A 25,380-nucleotide genomic window follows, 5' to 3' on the forward strand; every position below is an offset into this window, starting at 1 on the left:
TTACCACTTAATAGCATTGCAACCTTATGTCTGGCTGGACCCCAAAACTTTCCGTCTGTAGAATAAAGGGATCAGCTGGGTAACTGATTTCTAAATGGTGTTCCAATCGCACCTAGAGATTTTTAAAAACTATTCTCAGGGTCTACTGAACTGTGCGGGGAAGGGAAGTAACCAGATGAGAATTTTACCCTTTTTTATTTCCTTGCCATTTCACATAGAACAAAATATATCTCTCTTTTATATATAGAACTTCTATCTACGATTAAATTTGGACAGGGGATTCTGACTTAAGTTCACAAACACATACATGTGCATACAGTATTAAAAACATGTAGTTGAAAGCCATTTGCTTAGATGAGTTCTTCCAGTCCTCCCAAAGTATGTTACACTTCTATGATTCTAAAATGTTATACTTCAGAATATGGTAATGCCACATTTTGAGGAATGTTAAGTCTGAATGAGGGACTTAAGGAAAGGTTTGAGAGGACAGATTGGTTTGGGATTAGGTGTACTTGAAAGGTGGTAAGACATTCTCAAGTTTCTGGTGACCAATTAGAAAGTAGGGTTTGGGCTAAGGCTCAGACTTCCTGGCCTGGTGATGACACGATTTTGGGGAAGATCATTCACAAGGAAATTCCAGCCAGAATCATTTATGTGGATGACCAGTGTCTCGCTTTCCATGACATTTCCCCTCAAGCACCAACACATTTTCTGGTGATACCCAAGAAACATATATCCCAGATTTCTGCAGCAGAAGATAATGGTGAAAGTCTTCTTGGACATTTAATGATTGTTGGCAAGAAATGTGCTGCTGATCTAGGCCTGAAGAAGGGTTATCAAATGGTGGTGAATGAAGGTTCAGATTGGGGACAGTCTGTCTACCGTGTTCATCTCCATGTTCTTGGAGGTCGGCAGATGAATTGGCCTCCTGGTAAAGCATGTTGTAGGGATAATTTTCCCTTCTCTATTCAGTGATCAAGTTTGCAAGTTCCAATATGCTGAACAATACTTTTATTTTTTTGCCTGTGTATGGAGAGATTGCAGAAATAATTTAAAAAACCCATACATAATAAAAGATTGTTGTATGGTCCCCCTCTCCCCAAAAAAGTAGGGTTTAATAATTGAGAGAAAGGTCAGAAGTAGAACATGGACTTCACAGGTAGTTGCCTTAATTAGAAGTGGATGAGCTTATCCAAGAAGAGAGTATGAAGCAAAAACAAACAAAATGTCCAAGGACATGGTGGAAAAAGCAGAAACCATGAAGAAAATGGAAAAAAAGTGGTCAGTGGAAACCAAATGAAAGAGGGGAATATCCAGTGGAAAACTTCCTGTATTTACAGCATCTTTAGAGCCTTCAATACCTTTTTATCAGCATGTGAAGATTATATTTGTTTCAAGTACTTTAATATTGATGCATGGGATTTGATAGTGGAAGTGAGCGCTTATATTTCTTCAAGTGAAAAGATTGGAAATTGAAGGAGGGAAGGTGGGTGGGAAGGAGAGAGAAAATAAGAGAGAGAGAATGAGAGAAAGAGATTTACAGACAGTAACAATTACACTAATTCTCTTTTCAATTAGATCATTTACAGAAGTGAGAAGAATATTGGAAACATTTTTAGTTGGCCTTGTCAGGAAGTTATAAGTTGTTTTGAGAAGCATAAATTATATCAATATTTCTACTGCTTATTTTTGGGGAGAGCATAAATGCAAAGATTGCCTGCATTAAATTCTCTATTTTCTGTAGTAGTTGAATAAACATTAATCATGTTTTTATATTGCATTTTCTCATAAAACTGAATCTATCTAATTATGAAAATAACATCGGATTTATGATTTTCCTCCAATTATCATCTTAAAATATCCAGCACTTTCTTCCCCAAATATCAGAACCAAGATTTTACCTTACAAGCCATAGTTTAACAGTGGTTAATTAGCTGTTGTCTAATTACTGTGTCATGTGTTGAGGATTTCCTTCACTTGGCAAAATTAAACACTTTTTGAAATTCCCAGATTACATTGAGATAAGAGCAGGTCAATGAGAAATAGGAAAGACTGCCCAATTTGTGTTTCCTATACCCTTCATCCACTTATAAATGCAAGCAATGGGGACATGGAAACTATATGAATTTTAAATGACTGAATAGAGATTCTTCTAATCCAGAGAACTGAACACAATTAGTTAGTTCCATAATTTGCACTTAATATTATAATAACTAGCAATAACTTACACAAGTTAAAGAAAGAATTATGAAAATTATATTCATTAACTGATGAAGAATAAATGTCTCCATCAAACTCATAGTTGAGAATGGATGTAAATCAGGGTATATTATTTAAAGCTACAATACCAGGACTGACTCTGTGTCTCTTGACTAGAGGAGAAGATAGAGATGTGGGGAGTGGTATTAGATTCACTACTGATATGATTATGATAACACTTGGAATTTTTATGTCATTTTTAGATGATACTACCAAGCTACCATTATCAATTGAAGAACAGAGAAATAAACAGAAGTAGCCATAGAGACTAGATCCATAGACTAACAGTTTGATCACCATTTTGGTCTATGTGATAGCAAAAGATCTAGAATCCTAGATTTCTGGCATTAGATAGAACAATTATTATAGTGATATAATTTGTTTGTAGTGACTAGGTTTCATTTTACAGTTTGGAATGTCTTAAAGCTATTTCTTACAATAGCTCCAAAATAGAAGTTAGAACTACCATTAGTGCAAAGGACTTTCCCCTGAAAATCTGCTTACAAATGAATTCATTTTAATATATAAAAAGAGCCTCATTAGTTTTTACAGTCTTAATTTTTCATCCTTCATTGTGTGATATCAGTGAGCTTAGCAAAGAGATTAAATAAATTTAGAAAATCATTACAATTAGGATTTTGATGGCACAATTTGAGGATATTTATGAATTCTGAATATTTATTTTTAAATAAAAACAAAAGATTATTGGGGCAGGTTCCCATATACCTATTTTGTAAAACATTTTAAAAAGATTTCTAAATGTCTCAGTTATTGGCATCGTTTTTAAATACTGAGGACGTTTATAGATTACCTAGTGCCTTCCATTTATAGAGAGGAAAATGGGATCCCAAAGCTTAGGTACTTGTTCACTTCCTATAGCCATAACCTGATTCAAGTTTACAATCTCAGATTCCAAATTCAGTATAAGCTTGCAGCATCTTACATTAAGTGGGTATGTCCCTTTACTATCGCAGGTGATTCTGATATTCGGTTATGGCCTTTGACAAGGGCCTTGCAGCAAAAGATCACTGTAGGCAGGTATTAAAATATTCTAAAAGGAATTCAGGTAATATTCTAGTTCGTTCCTGTGACTATGTGTTGGGTTGATAGTGGGGCACAACACTTCCCTACTCTGAGAACACCGCTTCAAAGAGTGTTAGGATGTCAGGTCCCATTTGCTCATCTCATATTCCTCTCACTAAAATGGGGCATGGCCTTACCCTGTTCTAACCTAGATGCATAGATTGAGCAATAATTTCAACAAAGGAGACCACTTTCAGCGTTATGCTAGGTTAAAAATTCTCTAGGGCAGCTCAACATGATACTTGTCTTGTTCTAGCTTCCTGAGAAGAGTGGACCCAGAGTTTGTGTCTTTAAAATGCTGCCTAACCACATCTAGGGCTGTGTACTCCTGAGTGGCATGAATTACATATTAAAGTAACCCTAGTCTATACATTAAAACTTGCAGCACGCAAGTGCAGATCACATTGTCTATGGTGAAGTATTTTTGTTAACTTTTATAGCAACGTAACAAAAACATAGAAAAATGCATGAATTGTAAGCATAAAGCTTAAATAGTTTACACACGTATATATCCACACCCAGTTTAAGAAGCAAAGCATTAGCATATGCTGAAGCATTTCAAAGTGTTAAACATAGGTCAATTCTGACTGCAAAACCCAGGTTCTTTACACAAAACACACAGCTTCTCAATGGAACAAGCACACATAATGAGATTTCAGACTCCAGGGATAAACTTTGAGAAATGTAAATATTTTTGTTGAGTGAATCCATTTCAGAAAACCCAAATCATGGCATGTCTGCCTTCTTACCTCTCTGACTAAGGAATTGGAGCCTGGGTGGTCCTGTTGGGTGAAAGTCAGCCTAAGAGACAGCCTAGGCTCAGAACTGAAAGCTTCAGATAAGGAGACAAGACAATAGTTTGCAGGGGAAGGGAAGAACTGAGGATGCCAGATTCCTCTGAGTACATAAATAAATCAGGTAAATACATCAGAATTTCCCAAATCTTAGGGATGTTCTACCATAATAATGATGAGATTAAAAAAGATATGAAATTAAAAGCATATCATTGCACTTTAAAAAAAGGTTCTATGCACAGTATGAAATATATTGGTAATTTAAATACACGAAGTAGAAATAATAAAATGACAAGGAGTTCAAATGTCTGCACTCCAAAATGCACTTAGTATGAATGAAACATAAGTAATCCCCTTTCACCAAGACTATCTAAATAATACTTGTAAACAAAATGTATTTAGTTGACATTTAAACGGAAATATCCTTGCTTAGGAATAAAATGGAATGTAAAACTATATTAATAAAATGGTACTAAACTCTATTCACACACTTATTAGCTTAGAATGAGTTATATATCATTCCAATCAATGATGTTATATGAGTTTTTATGTGATTTTAAAATTAGGCCCATATTTTTACTGTAGCATTCTATACTTCTACAGACTGGCAGAATGAATCGTAAAATACAATCATGCATTTGTAGAATATTTGTTAATAAAGTGTCCATGTGTTATAAGAAAACGCTTCTCCTATGTTTTAACTGACCAGTTCTCTGCTAATGGATCTGTTAATTAAACCTCATTTGCTCTAAAGAACATGTGGTCCTAATCTGTTGATGGAACATTGTGTTCACTGGTTGTTTCACTTTGCTCTTGACAAAGCATGAAAGAGCCAGCTTCATTTTATGTCAAAATGTTTATTAAAATGGTGATAGTGTCTATTTCCACAGGATAAGGCATATTCAGTAGTACATAATCAGTGATATAATTAGGGAATTTGTAAACCACAGGCATTGTTCAGAGTGATCATGTATAAAAGGCCAAACAATGTCAGATGGATTCTACAAGGAGACAAATGGCCTTTTTATTATAGAAGTAAATTGATTTTTCTAGCCATTAGGCACTGAAGAGTTTATCACTGTGAGCAACAGTTGCTCTAGAATAGCGGTCCCCAACATTTTTGGCACCAGGGACAGGTTTCGTGGAAGACAGTTACTCCACAGACTGGGCATGGTGTGTGGAGGAGGGGGCCAGATGGTTCAGGTGGTAATGTGAGCGATGGGGGGCAGCAGATGAAGCTTCGCTGGCCCGCCCACCGCTCACCTCCTGCTGTGCAGCCCAGTTCCCCAACAGGCCACGGACCAATACCGGTCCACGACTCAGGGATTGGGGACCCCTGCTCTAGAAAATAAGATAAATTGTGGATTTCTTTAAAGCATCTTTCTTTTGCTGTGCTTTCATTGCACTTTTGATATATAATTTATAGCTTATTCTTTTAATTTAGAATTCCTTCACCCACAGGAAAGCAATCACATAATTAACATGATCAGATAGTTCCTTTTTACTTATTGGTTCCCAGTTTTCATGGCAAGACCCTGACCTTTGTGAAAATGTACAACAATGACATTTTGTCTTCTTCATAAGAGAGAGATAGATATATGGAGGAATGTCCAAACCTCATTACTTCATAGGAATAGAATGGGCGCTAAGATATCTGTATTTTTTTTTTAACATCTTTATTGGAGTATAATTGCTTTACAATGGTGTGTTAGTTTCTGCTTTATAACAAAGTGAATCAGTTATACATATACATATGTTCCCATATCTCTTCCCTCTTGCATCTCCCTCCCTCCCACCCTCCCTATCCCACCCCTCTAGGTGGGCACAGAGCACCGAGCTGATCTCCCTGTGCTATGCGGCTGCTTCCCACTAGCTATCTATTTTACGTTTTGTAGTGTATATATGTCCATGCCACTCTCTCGCTTTGTCACAGCTTACCCTTCCCCCTCCCCATATCCTCAAGTCCATTCTCCAGTAGGTCTGTGTCTTTATTCCCGTCTTACCCCTAGGTTCTTCATGACATTTTTTTTTTCTTAGATTCCATAAATATGTGTTAGCATACGGTATTTGTCTTTCTCTTTCTGACTTACTTCACTCTGTATGACAGACTCTAGGTCCATCCACCTCACTACAAATAACTCAATTTCTTTTCTTTTTGTGGCTGAGTAATATTCCATTGTATATATGTGCCACATCTTCTTTATCCATTCATCTGATGATGGACACTTAGGTTGCTTCCATCTCCTGGCTATTGTAAATACAGTTGCAAGGACAGCCTCTTCAATAAGTGGTGCTGGGAAAACTGGACAGGTACATGTAAAAGTATGAGATTACAACACTCCCTAATACCATACACAAAAATAAGGTCAAAATGAATTAAAGACCTAAAGGAAGACCAGACACTATCAAACTCTTAGAGGAAAACATAGGCAGAACACTCTATGACATAAATCACAGCAAGATCCTTTTTGACCCGCCTCCCAGAGAAATGGAAATAAAAACAAAAATAAGCAAATGGGACCTAATGAAACTTCAAAGCTTTTGCACAGCAAAGGAAACCATAAACAAGACCAAAAGACAACCCTCAGAATGGGAGAAAATATTTGCAAATGAAGCAACTGACAAAGGATGTCTGTATTATGTGCCATTTTATAATACAGTTCAAACACACAGTTCAAATTATTATATCTAATGGCAGAAATCTGCACCGTCTTTCCTTGGATGGCTTTGGGGGTTGCCTCTGACTACTCAGATTAAAAAGGTTCACTCCTGTCCTCTCCAAAATATTATCTTCTTCAAATAGTGTCCTCATCTGAAATGAATGCATATTTCCAAGACAGCTGACAATGGTAATGATATATATATAAAATTTATAAAATACTTTGTTGACCCTATGTGTACCCATGTTCAGTACTTGAGACATCACAGGTATGAATAAAACAAAATATTTGCCCTCAATATAGAAATATATGCAGAACAATAAAATACAGTCATTGACATCACCATAATAAAAGGCATTGAGGAGAAAATATAATAACTAACATATATTGAGTGTTTACTGTATGAGAGACCTTGTGTTCAAGATTTTATGTGTATTATACTGCTTAATTCTAAAAAAAGAAAATTTAAGTAGGTAATATTATGTTCACTTTACTTAAACTGAGAGATACTGGTTAGATAACTTTCCTGAGGTCATGCAGCTAATAGGTGGTAGAGCTAAGATCTGAATCTAGGCTGCCAGACCTGAGCCTCGCTCTTTACAAGTATATTACACAACTTGAAATACTTTACACTTCAGAGGATGCTCTAATGTGCATTATGCCATTTTATCTTTAAATTCTCCTTTTCCTCAGCCTTATTTGCTGATGAGAAAACAGATTAAGACAATCCAAGATTGCACAGCTAGTAAGTGGTTGGGCCCTGTGTCCAAGTCCACTTTCTAATCTTGTACACTTACAACTCTTCCAGACTATACATGTCAATTAAAAAAGGCCTTCTGATTTAAAAATGATTGTGAGCAGTTATCAGTTACTGAGAATTCTCCCTATTTATCAGCTTCCATAATGCATACTGAAAGTTTTAAATGTAGTTAAAGGTCTAATTTATCTCTCTTGCCCCCAGTCTTAAGCATATTTACCTATTTGAGGGGCTCAAAAATGTGTATTAAGATGAATCGGTAATAGCTCCAGCCTAGGACATAAGTTTTCATACATGTAGTTCTGCTTTTGTTACTCCCATAATGTTAATTTAAGGGACAGTGCATTTATACACGCATTTAAATATATTTGGATAAATCATGGCACCATTTTCAAGAGTGAGTAGGCAAGAACACAAATGTGTAATGGAATATCAGAATTCCAGGAATTTGGGAATCTCTGGGCTAACTTTTAAGCTATAGGACTCTTTCCTGTTTGTTACCTTCAGTTTGTATAATACATGTATAGAATGTGGTATTCAACTTTTCAAGTTTAAAATCTTAATCAATTGTTTATACCCAATTGACTATAGTTTTCCACCTTTACTCTGCATTATTGAAAAAAATATATACCAAACATGAAATGGAACTTGATTAACAGTAGAGAGTTAAGTTGAGGAATTGGTCCCCTATTTCCCAGAAATGATTATAGATTGATTAGCTTTTCATCAAATGACCTGGTCATATCTTAGTAATTAAAGATCTTAGCACTTTATTTGAGGTTTTGACTATTATAATATCTCCTTTCTTATTACAGAAAAAAGCAAGTTCTTCTCAGTCTACTTCAGATTCCTAGCTTGCTAAAATGTTAACATAATTCGAGTCACTAGCAAGCAGAATTATCTTGGTCCTGTTTTCTTATTTAGTTGTCTCAAAGAAAACAAGTTTTTCACATGCGAGACTTTACGTAATTAGTCAGTGACCGTCGTTCATTTCTGTATTGCAGTACGTGAGAAACACATACAATAAGTCAGGAAAGGGAGGTTAAACTCAGAAAAAAGATATGCTTTCACACCTTTTCCCAAAAATGTCAGTAAAAAATTGTCTTGTTGCTATAGATTTATATTAATGATTCTAGAAAATATTTTACTGTAAGCTCAAGTTAGCAAACCAAATTATGTGAAGATCATAGCAATTCAAGATACCTGAAAACTAAACTTAAGCGAATGCTACATAACCCCTTAAGCAACCCCAGCTTAAGGTCCCCTTCACTTATCTGTTTATGAGGCGGCAAGTATTTATTTGCAACTGGCCTTGTAGCTTGTGTAGCAGAGAAAATATGAATGCCACTCAAAGAATGATTTTCGCTCTTTCATCTTACACTTTGTGTTCCACTGAATCCCTCGGAGGCTATTCTTGTGCCATAGCAACACCTGCTGGGAGAGGGAAGTTGGAACAGCCATAACTGTTGCCTGCCAAACCTGTTTTCCTGATTGAATGGCACTGCATGTCCTCCATCTTCTAATACTAAACTCTCCAGAGTTGCTTCGCTTCAGGATTCTGCATCTCCCCATATGTTTCAAATGACTAACAATACCATTGTAATAAGATTTTCTATAACTCTTTAAAAAATAAGCGTTGTGCATGTGTGTATGTATGGGTGTGTGTGTGCATGCACATGTCCCCTAAGAATTTCAAAATGCAAACACCGTGCTATTTTAACCTCATGTTTGTTTTTAATACATGCTTTCTTCTTTATAGCTAGATTTGTAAAACATTGTCAATCCTGTTTTATTAGCATCTCCTCATTTATTATAGGTGAGTCAGTAAAAAAAAGTGTGTATGTCAGTGCAGAAAAGGCAGTTTTTATTTACAGAGTATGATAAGAGATGTATTTATGCTTATTCATATTATGGACAAAAACAGTAAGCTTACCATATGGTATGATGGCATGTTGAAAAATAAGTGCCTATTTCATACATGATTTACCCACAAGACTGTGAGTAATACAAGTCTTAGAATATGGGTCCAAATGGACATTCTGTTGTAGAGCTAACTAGCCTTTCTTTAAAATTGATGATAGAGGAAAGCCATAGCATGGACAAATTACTCAATACTACCAAATACTTCCAATATTTTACCTCTCTGTTTCATTATTATGCCCAAATTAAAATCTAGTATATGTGCTAACTTTATGGAAACCTATGGTTTTTGTGTTTTTTTAAACTAAAAATAGAGTTGATATGTGAAAATGATCTTGAAATTTATATACTTTATAATTAAGCCTTTGATAATCAAGAGGTGATTATTCATCAATAGTTTTCTTACTTTGGTTGCTTAGTAACCTTGATTGGTGCTCCATCAATTAATCATGAATTTATTAAGCACCTCTGAAATACTTTAAAATATCACATGGTGTGGGAGCTATTTTCTGAGGAACTAGATAAAGCCTAGCACTGACCTCAGAATGTTTTGGCTACTTATGTAAAAGAGTAGACATTTTGTCGTGACATAGATAGAATAAATCAGATACACTATAATTCAGAGACATGGAGGATGAATAAAAGATACAGAAATCAGGAGACTTAAGAGAACAGGAAGTTTCAGTTGGGTCTTAGAAGAATGGGAAATCATTGGATGGGTATTATGACGGGAAAGTCATTCCTGGAGTGAAGGAAGGAAGGCAAGGCGTAGGAAATGAGCCAAGTGTTAAACAGACCAAGAGACCTATCAAAATTGAATAGCGAGATTTTCACAGAAGCACTATGGCTTAATAAGGGTTGGCAGGTAAAATGGAAAATAAGCAATGGGATTTAGACGTTCTAGAAAATGGGGAGCTACTAAAGCTATTTGATTGGTAGAATAATAGGATTTTTAAGAGAGATTAATTCAGAAATGGTAAGATTTTTTTAGGACGAGGAAGAAGCATTTGTCAATTAGATTTTAGTGATCCATTTATATGGGGGAAGATAATTCAGAAGGAAGTGCAGCAATGCAATATATTATTATATTAACCTTTGGCTCAGGGAAGTTCTGCATATTTTAAAACGACAACAATTGCAAAAATACTCTATGTGCTGCATATCATATAAATCACCATATTGTCTCTGTGTTTTTACAAAACAGGAAGTATCCATTGGCAACCTTTATTTCTTTCATGAGAAATGAGCTCTAGAGTGTCTCTGTCTTTCATCAAATATTGTTACCCGTCATGGTCTCTAAAAGAAAGCAAATATGAGCAAATCCATTAGTAAATGAGGGCTCTTTAGCATGTTGGATTTCTTTTGTCACCTTGAATATTTTTCAAGCACATCTTACTATACATTTTAATTGACATATAATTATTAAGAAAATGGGTCAAGCTTATTAGTTTAAAAAGTATTTTGGGGATTTGGATTAGAATTATTTTTAAGTTGAAGGGAATTCTCAAATTTACCTTATATCATCATATGAATATTTCTCAATGACCACTTATTCTTAAAAATTCCATGTATTAAGGCAGTTATTCCAAATCTTAGTGTGTGCTCATCAAATCAGCTATGAGGTGCATGAGAATTAGAATAGTTCCACTATTAGTGTATGGAGGTTTTAAAATACAGATTACAGTATTGATATTATTCTCACTTACATTGAAGATACTTAATTGAATGGAAGAGAATTGAGTGGAGTTACAAGATGCTGACAATTTCACTTAACCAAAGGCTTATCTTACTTATCCCATAGTCCATTATGAGAAGGTATTACTGATGTGCCATTGATAGTGGTTGCAGTTGCAAACTATTCAGTTCTTTGCTTCCATGTAAAATTATTTTGTGATTTTTCAAAACCTCGAAATCTGACTATATCCATGTACAAGTCTCATGCTTACAAAGCTAATCTGTAATGTGTTGGAAAAAACAATTGAGAACTGCTGACTCGGACACTGAGAAAGCACTCAAGTGTGATAGAGGTACCTTTCCTTTAAAACTATGTGGTGTGCAATAAGGATATAGCTAAGCTTGGAGTTTCAATCAGTAGATCACCAAGGATGAAACTCACATCAAGTCTATAATAAATTTTTTTACCTCACCTGTTGTTTTTGAAGGCTAAATAATACAATAAATTTGGTTCATTTGGATTAGTTGAGTCTACAAATTCACTATTTACTTGAGTCTTAACTTTTTTACATGTGTGTATATATACATAGTCAGCATGAGAATTCTTGAATTCTGACTTCTGGGGTTCACTTTCATAAACAATATTTTTGGTCTTATTTACTTATGCTTTAAATGTAGATTATATATTCTACTCTAGAACATACATATGTGCTATAAACTACTTCTCCCCCTAAATTCAAATATGATTGAATTAGTGCCATACTTATTTTAAGATTCTTGAAAATATGAGTCTGGTTGTCCTTCTGGAGACAATTCTACTTATTACTTAGTTTATTATAAAAAATTATAATGTATTAAAAGAAGTATATCTTTTGTTTAAACATCTACTATTAAAGTGCACTATGCATATTTACATATTTAAACCAATAAGTTCATAATAAGCATATTCTTATGTGTTTGTTTCAAACAGCATGATATTTTCTCATGTAGTTGAGATGAACTAACCTTCCCCTGTATTCTTTTGAGTAGGAAAAATAAGCCAGCCATTTTCTGAGTAAAAACTGAAGATTAAATTTCCTCACCTTCCTTCCCAATGAAGAAATGGAAGCATTTTTATTTTCTATACTTACTTTATTTTACAGTCTGTGATACAGTGGAAAAGTTGACAGAGAACCAGTTTGTTCATATTACTTGTCTATTTTTTTTTATGTTTGGAATGAGAAGTTTTGGTGCCATACCATGTTTTTTAAGTTTCTCCGATTATAGCATCTCCTACAGTAGCATTTCAGGTAAGAAAAATCAAAGCAAGGACAGTGTATAGACTATATGTCAAAGAATGTATCTTTGTGTTTTTATTAGGAGGGACTTTTTTCTAGCAAATGCATTATGAGTAAATCTCACAAGTTGCAGACATTTCAAATTTTTCTACTTAATTTAACATTTTCATTGTGAGACAATATTTTAAGAAAAAATAATTTAGTTGATTAGAGAAAGAGCATAAAAACATCATGACAAAATTAAATGTCATGTCCTCAAATTGGCTCTTTTGTTTGTTTTCTGTTCGTTTGTTTTTTAAATTTACAACTTACCTATCCAAATCTTAAATGAAAGGAGAAAGAAAAGGAAAACTATACGAATCCTTTTTTTACTCTCTTATCTCTCACACACCTTCACAGATTTGAAGATCTATTGCATCTGAAATCTATACTAACAATATATTTTAGAGGAGATTCTGCTAGCTGTATGGATTACTAATTATATAGAATTATTACTTTACATTGTTATTTATTACTTTTTTAAAATGTTCATGATTTTTATCTATTACATTTATTTCTTTTATATTCACAGATTTATATCTTTTTCCCTTCTTACCCTCTTGCCCTCTCTCCCCCTCTTCCTTCCTCAATTATTTCATGACTTCCTGGTCTGTGCCATCCAGGAAAGCAGGGCATTAGGCTTTAGAGATAGAGTTAGACACTCTGTGCCTTCAAGGAGCTATCTGGTCAGGGATATAGACATGGAAGAAGATACAGGGTGAAGCTTCGAGTACCTGTTAAATGGGTATACAACATAATATGTGGTCAAGAAGAGTGAGCAACAAACTCAGCCTAGGGGTAGGCAAAGTATCATCACATAAGTGGTAACTTTGAACTGAATCTCAACACACGGGGCAGGTAGGGGGTGCTAGAAGACAAAGGCCTGACTTGCCAAATACAGGAAAGAACTGCAAGGGCACTGAGGTTCACTAGTCAGTGAAATTGTAAGTGATGAGTGTTGTAGGAGTGAGTGATTCTAGAGGAGCACTTCTAAGACTATGTTTCTAGAATACCATGTCTAGAGTGATATACTTGTTGTTATCAAAAAGTGGAGTTTTCATCAAATGAGCTTTGGATAATAGATTGCATTAACATTTTAATTTTCTCTGGGCTTCTTGAAGACTATAATATGCTAATATGCATAGCACATATTATAGAAGAATGAAAAATGAACAATATACCAAAAAAAAATTACCAATAATCCCACACTCAGGGAGAACCACTGTTAGTGTTTTGGTATAGTTCCTTCTGGGCTTTCTTTTCCTCTACATTTTTCCCCATGTAAATCTTGTTCTCTTCCATAAATCAGTGCTCAACTGCCTCACTGTCTTAATTTGTACATTTGGTATAAACATTTTTACTGAGTTCCTATCATGTGTAAAATAGAGTGTGGGATGCTGCAAGTATAAAGATGAATCATGTATATTCTCCGTTTAAGAAACTCTCTGTTATCAGTCATTAGCATATGTCTTTTTTTATATAAAAATGTGATACTGTACATACTTCTCAGTAACATGTTTTACTCACTTTTTAATAGTAGTTGTAGCTATTCATGCTATTCACTAGCATGTTTTTCTTGCTTAACAATATAAATATCTTTGTCAATAAATGTGGGTCTATTACATCATCATTTTAAAAGGCTGCATCATAATCTATTATGTGACTGTACCACGATTTTTTTTAGTTAATCTGTCAGGCTGTTTTCAATTACTATTTTTTTTAATTAAAGCAGTATTATGATGAGCACACTCATTGAGGATTGAAGTTTTTCATAGTTACAGGAACATGATTTTATTTATGTTGATAAAGTTTATGACACAGAAGCAGGAGGCCTGGAAGAATTAAACTGGCAGCAGAAAGACCACTTAGGACACTGTCACAAGAAGAGATAAGGATGACTTATACTAAGAAAGCTACCTGTAGCCATAAGAAGAAATAGGCTGTTATGAGAGATATTTTTGATAGAGAAACCAAAGCTGCTGATTGGAAGTGGTGAGTTAGAAGATGGTGAAACAAAGAAAAGTCTATTGTTTTTAATTAGCAGATCAAGTGTCCTGATAATTAACTAACAACTATGTCAAGAAATAAATAGTGCTTAGGTTTGGGGATTTGCAAGACTTGGAAAATAGTAGTAGGCTGCAATCATCGACTGGAAGAACCTTGGGGTAAAGTTACAGTTCACATTATAAACATGCAAAACAGAGAGATATTCATGAGAACAAACAAAATCTCCTGACAGAAAAATTATGATAATAATTTAGAGCATTCTAGAGAATGGAAAATTTAATGTGGAGAGAGAGAGAAGTCTATAAAAACTATGATAAGTTTTAAGACCTTCTTGTCCAAGAAAGTTGCAAAGAAAGGGTTAACCCTGAAATCAAGATTTAAAAAGCCTCATGGAAGAGATGGAAAATAAACTTTATTTTAATTAGGCTTCGGTGTTTATTTTAAAATGAGCAAATTTATTAAAAAATCAACTTGTAACTTACCTAGATTGAAACTGAGGTTTACATTTCTATAATTTTGATTACATCGGGACAAAAGTTTATCTAACAAATGAATAACATACATTAACAAGGGAGTTTTTGAACTATCTAGCATGATAAACTTAAAAAAATATAGCTAGTCAAAGATCTGTTTTTGTTAGACCGGCCTAATGTAATAAGATCTTTGAATATTCATCTTATTAAGTTAGAAAATAGATACTTATTATTAGCCCCACTCCTATCTTTAACTTTTTACTGTTCCTATAGTCAGAACATTAATAACCTTGGAGCTGGTAAAGTATAAATTCTTAGTTTCAAAAGTGAAGAAATTTATACTCAGTGCTTAAGCTTGGCTAAGGTCATGTGGTTTGTTTTTGGAAGAGATGAAATCTTCCGATTTCAAATAATAACATTCCATTAAATAATCTTTTAATGTATAATTTCTTTTCATTTATTTCACATAAATGTATCATAATTTGGATATTTATTTGGAGTGGTATATCTTATAAGAAGTTTTGACTTGTATACGGGAATTATTCTCATACAGGTAGATACAGATATTTAAAATAGACATATAAGATGTAAGACAGATAGATAAGGTAATTTGCGACATATGTGTTATTTACCCCCTCGCATTTCTACCTTGACTCTTTTTTATTGTCCCTGAAACAGTAACCAAGAGATGGGCAGGTAAAACTGGTCCAGTTTGTCCATAAGAACAGACTAATTATGAGCAAGAGTCCAGTACTAACTCAAGTTATTCATTCCAGACACCATACTTTACTGGAGCCTGCTTCAGGGTTCATATCTCTGCATTGGCCACCTGCTATAAATTGGCCTCAATTTGAGTTCTGTTCAAAGTATTTATCCTCTCATTCTCAGTGTTCTCATTTGTTAAATTTTAATATTAAATATTTGATCCTAGGATTGTCATGAGAATTAATGAAAATGTAAAATCCCTAACTATGCCTGGCACACAATAGGAGCATAATTAATGTTAAATGCTGAGGTTATTGCTGTTATTCTGTGTCCTTTCTAATGGAGGGTGAATAAATATTGCAGCTTCTTTCAATCCTATTGTTACTAGATGATGCTTATTTAGAATTGCATCATTCCCTGGTGGTTCACTTCAAAAAGAACAAATTATTTAACTAAATTATTTAGTTGTTTATATTTACAAGAGTAAATTATCTAATCATGGAGATTTTAAAAATGCAGCCATTTTTAAACATGTTTTTTGTTAATGCCAGTTCCTAGAATATATATATATCTACTTCAAGAAGGTAGTGGTTAGTGTTTCATATTTTCTGATTTCTAAGATGCTAAAATTATTTACTTTGTTTTTTTTAATTAGAAGTAAATGAAGGAATTAAATGAAAAAGACATGAAGATATTTAAATAGCAAGATAACTAATTCTCATATCACTTTGTACTTAAATTTATTTTTCTCTGTGTAATAAAGAGAAACAACATTTCAATATTAGTTGAAAAGTACTTTAAAATTAATTATATTTGTTTTTGTTCCTGGGCACTGGAGCACAGTAATGCTAGAAGGGAGAATAAAACCTTTGCCTTTTTTGTCCATATTCTGTATTAACTCCAAAGAGGGGAAGCATATGACATTTATCACAATGATAGAATTATTCATATATTTCTGGTTATTCTTATTCTGCCCTTCTAGTTTAGCCCGTGCTTTTTTGATAGATGTCCTATTGCATAAATACTTTTGAATTCATACACATTTGTATGAGAAGTAAAAGTCTTCCAGTGGAACAGGTGATACGGTTTGTAGGAAAACTCATTGAGTAGTACTTGCCTCTTATTCATTTTTCACCAAACCCTAACATAAATATATTCCAGCACAGTAAGGTAAGTTCCTGTAAAATCAATCTAATTTTCTCATAAATATCTTCAGAAATAAGCTTTACTTGAGAAAATTAAATTCTTAGATTATTGAAATATATTTTTGAAAACTCACTTAAAATTAATTTTACAGAAATAGTGGCAGCATCATGACAGACTATGTACAGTGATCTCAAAATCTTAAAGTGAAGTCATTTGAAATTAAAATGTCAAAAAATATTAAAAGTCAAAAAGAACAATACACTGGATTGTCAGAGTGTGGCATTGTAGTCAGTTGTTCCATTTCATTTCCTCGAGGGAGAGAACGAATCCTAAACCTTAGCAGTTTGGCAACAGTTTCTAAACCAAATTTAGAACTTCTGGTTTTATATCAGAGGTTCTTCTTTTTCTCTTTCCTGTTGCATTCACTGTGCCTGCTAAGTCTATAATGTCTCTTATCCCTTTCTTACACCATCCTTGGATAAGAGATAACAGCATAGGAAGCAGAAGACTGAAAAGCTAAATCTTACCTCAGCAAGTAGGATCACTCTTCTGTGAAATGCAGATCTTAAAGACCCAGTTAATGGCTGATAATGACAAGTCATTGAGTAGATTGTTCTTATGTTGACCATTCGAGTTCCAATGTAATGCTTTATTTTGCTAATGTTTGAAGACCTCATTTGAGAAAGTTCTACGAAAACAATTTAGAATTATTTTAAGTGAGGGTAAGTGCCACCCATCCCCAAGGTCTCTGTAATTTTTGTCATCTGAATTGTCACACATCTTCAACCAGCAGAAGTTGTTTCCTTATGATTTTCTGTGTTTGAATATGCTTTACCAGTACATACTAACCTTGAAAAATTTTCTTTTTCCCATTTCAAGTTCCACCCAATCTGACTGTTCCACAGGAAAAATCACCTTTGGTCACCAGAGAAGGAGACACAATAGAACTGCAGTGTCAAGTAACTGGAAAACCTAAACCCATCATCCTTTGGTCTAGAGCGGATAAAGAAGTTGCAATGCCTGATGGGTCAATGCAAATGGAGAGTTATGATGGAACACTGAGGATTGTGAATGTATCTAGGGAAATGTCAGGAATGTACCGATGTCAGACCAGCCAGTACAATGGATTTAATGTGAAACCAAGAGAAGCCTTGGTGCAGCTCATCGTGCAGTGTAAGTACATTTTTTTCTATGTATTTCGAGATTGGGGGGGACAAGGGAAGAAAATGAGGTGATTTTTGGAGTTGGATTAGTAAACAATATTTCTACATTATTGCTACCCAATTTAAACTATAATTTCCCTAAATCTGCCTATTATTTGAACTAATACACACTAATGGAAAAGAATTGTATTAGTATGTGTGTGATGATTATGATGGTGTTATGTCATTGGTTAATGCCAAAGAATCAACAAGCCTAATGGTTAAATACTGGCCATGTGCAATGAAGCAAAATGGAGATTGGAAGTAATTGCTAATTCAGATTATAATACTCTTTTGTTTTCATAGTTTATGTTTCTGCTTCAGCAATTGCGTGCCCTTTGCCCAAATTATCCACCTATTTCAAGGCATCCCTTTGCTTAAATTGTGGAGACATAATCATTGCAATGCTGTGTGCAATCTGAAGTTGTAAGAGTAGATTACATAATTATCTAGTAATATATAGATAATTCAGGCAGATATTAGGAGCTAAAGTTTTGCTTGACTTTCTCCACAGATAATTGTTTAACTGTGAGAGCTGAATATGATAGATTTTTAACTATTTTCAATGAAATCACTGTTAGAGTTCTAACAAAAAAAAATGCAGACATACTGCGCTTTGTATTTGCTTTTAGTATTAAAAATACCTAAATTCATGATATTAAGAAGTTTAACAATGTCACTGGTGTTGGGTTATTAGAGGATGATGCCCTGGTATTTTGGATAGCAGGTAGTGTGGATATTGTTAAAGAGAAGAAGCAAACTAAACACAATCTGTTCAAACTCCAGGAGTGTTGCTGAACGGTTTAGTTGATGTATTATTTGTTAACTACATGGTGGCAAAGCCTTCAAGAAAAAGAATGAAGTAGATGAAACTATACACTTCAATAAACAATGATGTTGTTTTCTTTCTGTGGTTCTTCTGTAACTTGGAAAATAGCAATTAGTCCAAAATGTCTATTTTTATATAAGACTTAAGGATGCTGGCAGATTAGATGATCTGACTTTAAATTTGGAAGGATAATTGAGATATGGAAGGATTATGTTTGGGGCAGGTAACAACACATGGGCTTATGTATGAGGAGTATGAGTGGTGAGAGGAGCAGTGTTCTGGGTGCTGCTTAACCATTCCCTGTCCCTGTTCTTTAGAAACTCAGATTTCAGTCTGCTGTTTATCCTATAAATATGCAAACTTCTATTTGTCAAATATCTTGGCTGATTTCCAACTGATTACTAGTTTTATCTCTAAAGAATGCAGCTTTTAGGTGGCAAGTTCCATTCCACAGTTTAACATTACATTTTTTCCTCACTGGCCTTTATACTCATGATAATAAGCTCATGGGTAGGAGGTTCACGTGAAAACAGGTTTCAGAAAGAAAAAAACAATTTTTTTTTAACGAAACCTCTCCTTAATTCTCCAGAAAATAAGAGACACACTCAGGTAACCACAGAGGAAATTGATACAGTTTGGAGCACCTCATTCGTATTGGTAATCACAGGATTGTGTGCTTCCTCCAGAGTTATGCACCAAGCTTCAGTGTTCCTAAAGCCACAGGGCAATTCGTTTTCACCCTGCTCACACTCTCTGGGGAAGCTGTGAAACCCACTGGCTCTAGGGAATTTTAAATTGAAGGTTCAAAACCAGGATCTCTTATCTCCATAGAATATACTAACTTCCAGGATTCTATTGACAACCTAAATTTCCTTTTTTTTTTCTTCCTAATAAATTTCATAGATAATAAGTTCAGCACAAGATCTTAAAATTCAATCCTATAATAGCACATGAAGATAAATAGACACAGTTGTCTCTAGTGTCACAAGGATGTAATTGACTGAAAGCCATCAACAGACATAGGCAAAGCCGAGTTCATTTAATGTAGAGAAAAAGATCTGCATCCCAAGGTGACTTTGCAGAGCAGGGGGTATAATCTAACAGCACTTCGTCTCAGAGGCAACTTTCCTGGCCTACCCAGAAAGGTGGCTGGATGCCATCAGTCTTGACAGTTTCAGATAAGGATGCCATCATGTCTTTCAAAAAGCTTAATTTCATGTATTCCCAACTCTTCTGAAGAATCTAGTTATGTGTCTGAGCATTTGCCAGGTACAAAAACTGATAAGAACTCCAGAATATTTCTGAGTCAAGCATTCATTTCCCAGGCACATAATCCCTGCTAGCAGGTCCAGCTTGCAAGCCTACCTAAGCCTTATTCCTGCAAAACTAGCCATGTAGGAATCCTGATACATTTTTAAAATCATAAATATTTTAACTTTTATGGTGACTTCTTAAAAGTATGAAAATAATATGGTATTTGTGCTTAACTGGGGTAGCCATGCTACAAGTGAGGATTCATATAGAATATAAAATATTAACTTATTTTCATACACACATGCACACAAAATATACATATATATGTGCACGTGTTTATGTCATCCTCAGCAATTAGTTACATCGTTGCATAACAAGCTATGCTTTATATATTTTGTATTCCCAGCATAATATATTTTACATTATAGCTATTCAGAAAATGTGTTGAGTAAATATGTTATGATAACAAATGTAATAAGAATATATATATACACACACATACATACATTTTGCTTCTTGCATAACTAGTTCTTATTATTTAGGTTTCAGGAGTATCTGAGGACTTGTTGCATAACAGTTGTTTTTCTTTTTTTTTAAATCTTTCCTGGAGTATAATCACTTTAAAATGGTGTGTTAGTTTCTGCTTTATAACAAAGTGTCAGCTATACATATACATATACACCCAGATCTCCTCCCTCTTGAGTCTCCCTCCCACCCTCCCTATCCCACCCCTCTAAGTGGTCGCAAAGCACTGAGCTGATCTCCCTATACTATGAGGCTGCTTCCCACTAGCTATCTATTTTATATTTGGTAGTATATAATAAAGTCCATGCCACACTCTCACTTCGTCGCAGCTTACCCTTCCCCCTCCCCATGTCTTCAAGTCCATTCTTTACGTCTGCGTCTTTATTCCAGTCCAGCCCCTAGATTCTTCAGAACCTTTTTTTTTTTTTTTAGATTCCACATATATGTGTTAGTATACAGTATTTGTTTTTCTCTTTCTAACTTACTTCCCTCTGTATGACAGACTCTAGGTCCATCCACCTCATTACATATAACTCAATTTTGTTTCATTTTATGGCTGAGTAATATTCCATTGTATATATGTGCCACATCTTCTTTACCCATTCATCTGTCGATGGACACTTAGGTTGCTTCCATGTCCTGGCTATTGTAAATAGAGCTGCAATGAACATTGTGGTACACGACTCTTTTTGAATTATAATTTTCCCAGGGTATATGCACAGTAGTGGGATTGCTGGGTTGCAAGATTTTTCTATTCTTAGTTTTTTAAGGAAACTCCATACTGTTCTCTATAGTGGCTGTATCAATTTACATTCCCACCAACAGTGAAAGAGCGTTCCCTTTTCAACACACACTCTCCAGCATTTATTGTTTCTAGATTTTTTTGATGATGGCTCTTCTGACTGGTGTGAGATGATATCTCATTGCATTTTGATTTGCATTTCTCTAATGATTAGTGATGCTGAGCATTCTTTCACCTGTTTGTGGGCAATCTGTATATCTTCTTTAGAGAAATGTACATGTAGGTCTTCTGCCCATTTTTGGATACTTTTTTTTTTTTTTGATATTGTGTTGCATGAGCTGCTTATAAGTTTTGGAGATTAAACCTTTGTCAAAGTTGCTTCATTTGCAAATATTTTCTCCCATTCTGAGGGTTGTCTTTTCATCTTGTTATGTGCATCTTGTTGCTGTGCAAAAGCTTGTAAGTTTCATTAGGTCCCATTTGTTTATTTTTGTTTTTATTTCCATTACTCTAGGAGGTGGGTCAAAAAGGATCTTGGTGTGATTTATGTCATAGAGTGTTCTGCCTATGTTTTCCTCTAAGAGTTTTATAGCATCTGGCCTTATATTTAGCTCTTTAATCCATTTTGAGTTTATTTTTGTGTATGGTGTTAGGGAGTGTTCTAATTTCATTCTTTACTTGTAGCTGTGCAATTTCCCCAGCACCACTTATTGAAGAGGCTGTCTTTTCTCCATTGTATATTCTCGCCTCCTTTATCAAAAATAAGGTGACCATATGTCTGTGGGTTTATCTCTGGGCTTTCTATCCTGTTCCATTGATCTATCTTTCTGTTTTTGTGCCAGTACCATACTGTCTTGATTACTGTAGCTTTGTAGTATAGTCTGAAGTCAGGGAGCCTGATACCTCCAGCTCCGTTTTTCTTTCTCAAGATTGCTTTGCCTATTCGGGGCCTTATGTGTTTCCATACAAATTGTGAAATTTTTGTTCTACTTCTATGAAAAATGCCATTGGTACTTTGATAGGGATTGCATTGAATGTGTAGATTGGTTTGGGTAGTATAGTCATTTTCACAATGTTGATTCTTCCAATCCAAGAACATATCATATATCTCCATCTGTTTGTATCATCTTTAATTTTTTTCATCAGTGTCTTATAGTTTTCTGCATACAGTTCTTTTGTCTCCCTAGGAAGGTTTATTCCTAGGTATTTTATTCTTTTTGTTGCTATGGTAAATGGGAGTGTTTCCTTAATTTCTCTTTCAGATTTTTTCATCATTAATGTATAGGAATGCAAGAGATTTCTGTGCATTAATTTTGTGTCCTGCAACTTTACCAAATTCATTGATTAGCTCTAGTAGTTTTCTGGTGGCATCTTTAGGATTCTCTATGTATAGTATCACGTCGTCTGCAGACAGTGACAGTTTTACTTCTTCTTTTCTAATTTGTATTCCTTTTATTTCTTTTTCTTCTCTGATTGCCATGACTAGGATTTCCAAAGCTGTGTTGAAAAACAGCGGTGACAGTGGACATCCTTGTCTTGTTCCTGATCATAGAGGCAGTGCTTTCTGTTTTTCACCATTAAGAATGATATTTGCTGTGGGTTTGCTGTGTATGGCCTTTATTATGTTGAGGTAGGTTCCCTCTATGCCCACTTTCTGGAGAGTTTTTATCATAAATGGGTGTTGAATTTTGTCAAAAGCTTTTTCTGCATCTATTGAGATGATCATATGGTTTTTATTCTTCAATTTGTTAATATGGTGTATCACATTGATTTGCATATATTGAAGAATCCTTGCATCCCTGGGATAAATCCCACTTGATCATGGTGTATGATCCTTTTAATATGTTGTTGGATTTTGTTTGCTAGTATTTTGTTGAGGATTCTTGCATCTATATTCATCAGTGATATTGGTCTGTAATTTTCTTTTTTTGTAGTATCTTTGTCTGGTTTTGGTATCAGGGTGTTGGTGGTCTCATAGAATGAGATTGGGAGTGTTCCTTCCTCTGCAATTTTTTGGAAGAGTTTGAGAAGGATAGGTTTTCGCTCTTCTCTAAATGTTTGACAGAATTCGCCTGTGAAGCCATCTGGTCCTGGGCTTTTGTTTGTTGGAAGATTTTTAATCACAGTTTCAATTTCAGTGCTTGTGATTGATCTGTTTATATTTTCTATTTCTTCCTGGTTCAGTCTTGGAAGGTTGTGGTTTTCTAAGAATTTGTCCATTTCTTCCAGGTTGTCTATTTTATTGGCATAGACTTGCTTGTAGTAATCTCTCATGATCCTTTGTATTTCTGCAGTGTCAGTTGTTACTTCCCTTTTTTCATTTCTAATTGTTGATTTGAGTCTTCTCCCTTTTCTTCTTGATGAGTCTGGCTAATGGTTTATCAATTTTCTTTATCTTATCAAAGGACCAGCCTTTGGTTTTATTGATCTTTGCAGTTGTTTCCTTCATTTCTTTTTCATTTATTTCTGATCTGATCATCATGATTTCCTTCCTTCTGCTAACTTTGGGGTTTTTTTGTTCTTCTTTCTCTAATTGCTTTAGGTGTAAGGTTAGGTTGTTTATTTGAGATGTTTCTTGTTTCTTAAGGTAGGATTGTATTGCTATAAACTTCCCTCTTAGAACTGCTTTTGCTGCATCCCATAGGTTTTGGGTTGTCACTTTTTTTATTGTCATTTGTTTCTAGGTATTTTTTGATTTCCTCTTTGATTTCTTCAGTGATCTCTTGGTTATTAAGTAATGTATTGTTTAGCCTCCATGTGTTTGTCTTTTTTACAGTTTTTTTCTTGTAATTGTTATCTAATGTCATAGCATGGTGGTCAGAAAAGATACTTGATATGATTTCAATTTTCTTAAATTTAACAAAGCTTGATCTGTGACCCAAGATAGGATCTATCTTGGAGAATGTACCATGAGCACTTGAGAAGAAAATGTATTCTGTTGTTTCTGGATGGAATGTCCTATAAATATCAATCAAGTCCATCTTGTTTAATGTATCATTTAAAGCTTGTGTTTCCTTATTTATTTTCATTTTGGATGAGCTGTCCATGGTGAAAGTGGGGTGTTAACATCCCCTAATATGATTGTGTTACTGTCGATTTCCCCTTTTATGGCTCTTAGCATTTGCCTTGTGTATTGAGGTGCTCCTATGTGGGTGCATAAATATTTACAATTCTTATATCTTCTTCTTGGATTGATCCCTTGATCATTAGGTACTTTCCTTCTTTGTCTCTTTGTAATAGTCTTTATTTTAAAGTCTGTTTTGTCTGATATGAGAATTGCTACTCCAGCTCTCTTTTGATATCCATTTGCATGGAATATCTTTTTCCATCCCCTCACTTTCAGTCTGTATGTGTCCCTAGGTCTGAGGTGGGTCTCTTGCAGACAGCATATATATAGGTCTTGTTTTTGTATCCATTCAGCCAGTCTGTGTATTTGGTTGGAGCATTTAATCCATTCACATTTAAGGTAATTATCAATATGTATGTTCCTATTACCATTTTCTTAATTGTTTTGGGTTTGCTATTGTAGGTCTTTTCCTTCTCTTGTGTTTCCTGCCTAGAGAAGTTTCTTTAGCATTTGTTGTAAAGCTGGTTTTATGGTGCTGAATTCTCTTAGCTTTTGCTTGTCTGTAAAGGTTTTAATTTCTGTGTCAAATCTGAATGAGATCCTTGCTGGGTAGAGTAATCTTGGTTGTAGGTTTTTCCCTTTGATCACTTTAAATATGTCCTGCCACTCCCTTCTGGCTTGCAGAGTTTGTGCTGAACGAACAGCTGTTAACTTTATGGGGATTCGTATGTATGTTATTTGTTATTTTTCCCTTGCTGCTTTTAATATTTTTTCTTTGTGTTTAATTTTTGATAGTTTGATTAATATGTGTCTTGTCATGTTTTCCTTGGATTTATCCTGTATGGGACTCTCTGTGCTTCCTGGACTTGATTAACTGTTTCCTTTCCCATATTAGGGAAGTTTTCAACTATAATCTCTTCAAATATTTTCTCAGTCCCTTTCTTTTTCTCTTCTTCTTCTGGGGCCC

General features: G+C 34.6%; 1 protein-coding gene and 1 pseudogene across 1 annotated transcript in view; both read left to right on the plus strand.

The window, feature by feature from the left end:
• The window catches only part of MDGA2 (MAM domain containing glycosylphosphatidylinositol anchor 2), an 822,856-nt gene that overhangs the window by 606,495 nt on the left and 190,981 nt on the right, over positions 1–25,380 (plus strand). The window contains exon 8 of the mRNA XM_060004614.1: positions 17,674–17,967. Coding sequence (XP_059860597.1) covers positions 17,674–17,967 — 294 coding nt within the window. The remainder of the gene's footprint in view (positions 1–17,673; positions 17,968–25,380) is intronic.
• Positions 458–975, plus strand: LOC132419565 (adenosine 5'-monophosphoramidase HINT1 pseudogene; annotated as a pseudogene).

The sequence above is a fragment of the Delphinus delphis genome, chromosome 2, assembly GCF_949987515.2.
Source record: "Delphinus delphis chromosome 2, mDelDel1.2, whole genome shotgun sequence".
In the NCBI taxonomy this organism is placed as follows: Eukaryota; Metazoa; Chordata; class Mammalia; order Artiodactyla; family Delphinidae; genus Delphinus; species Delphinus delphis.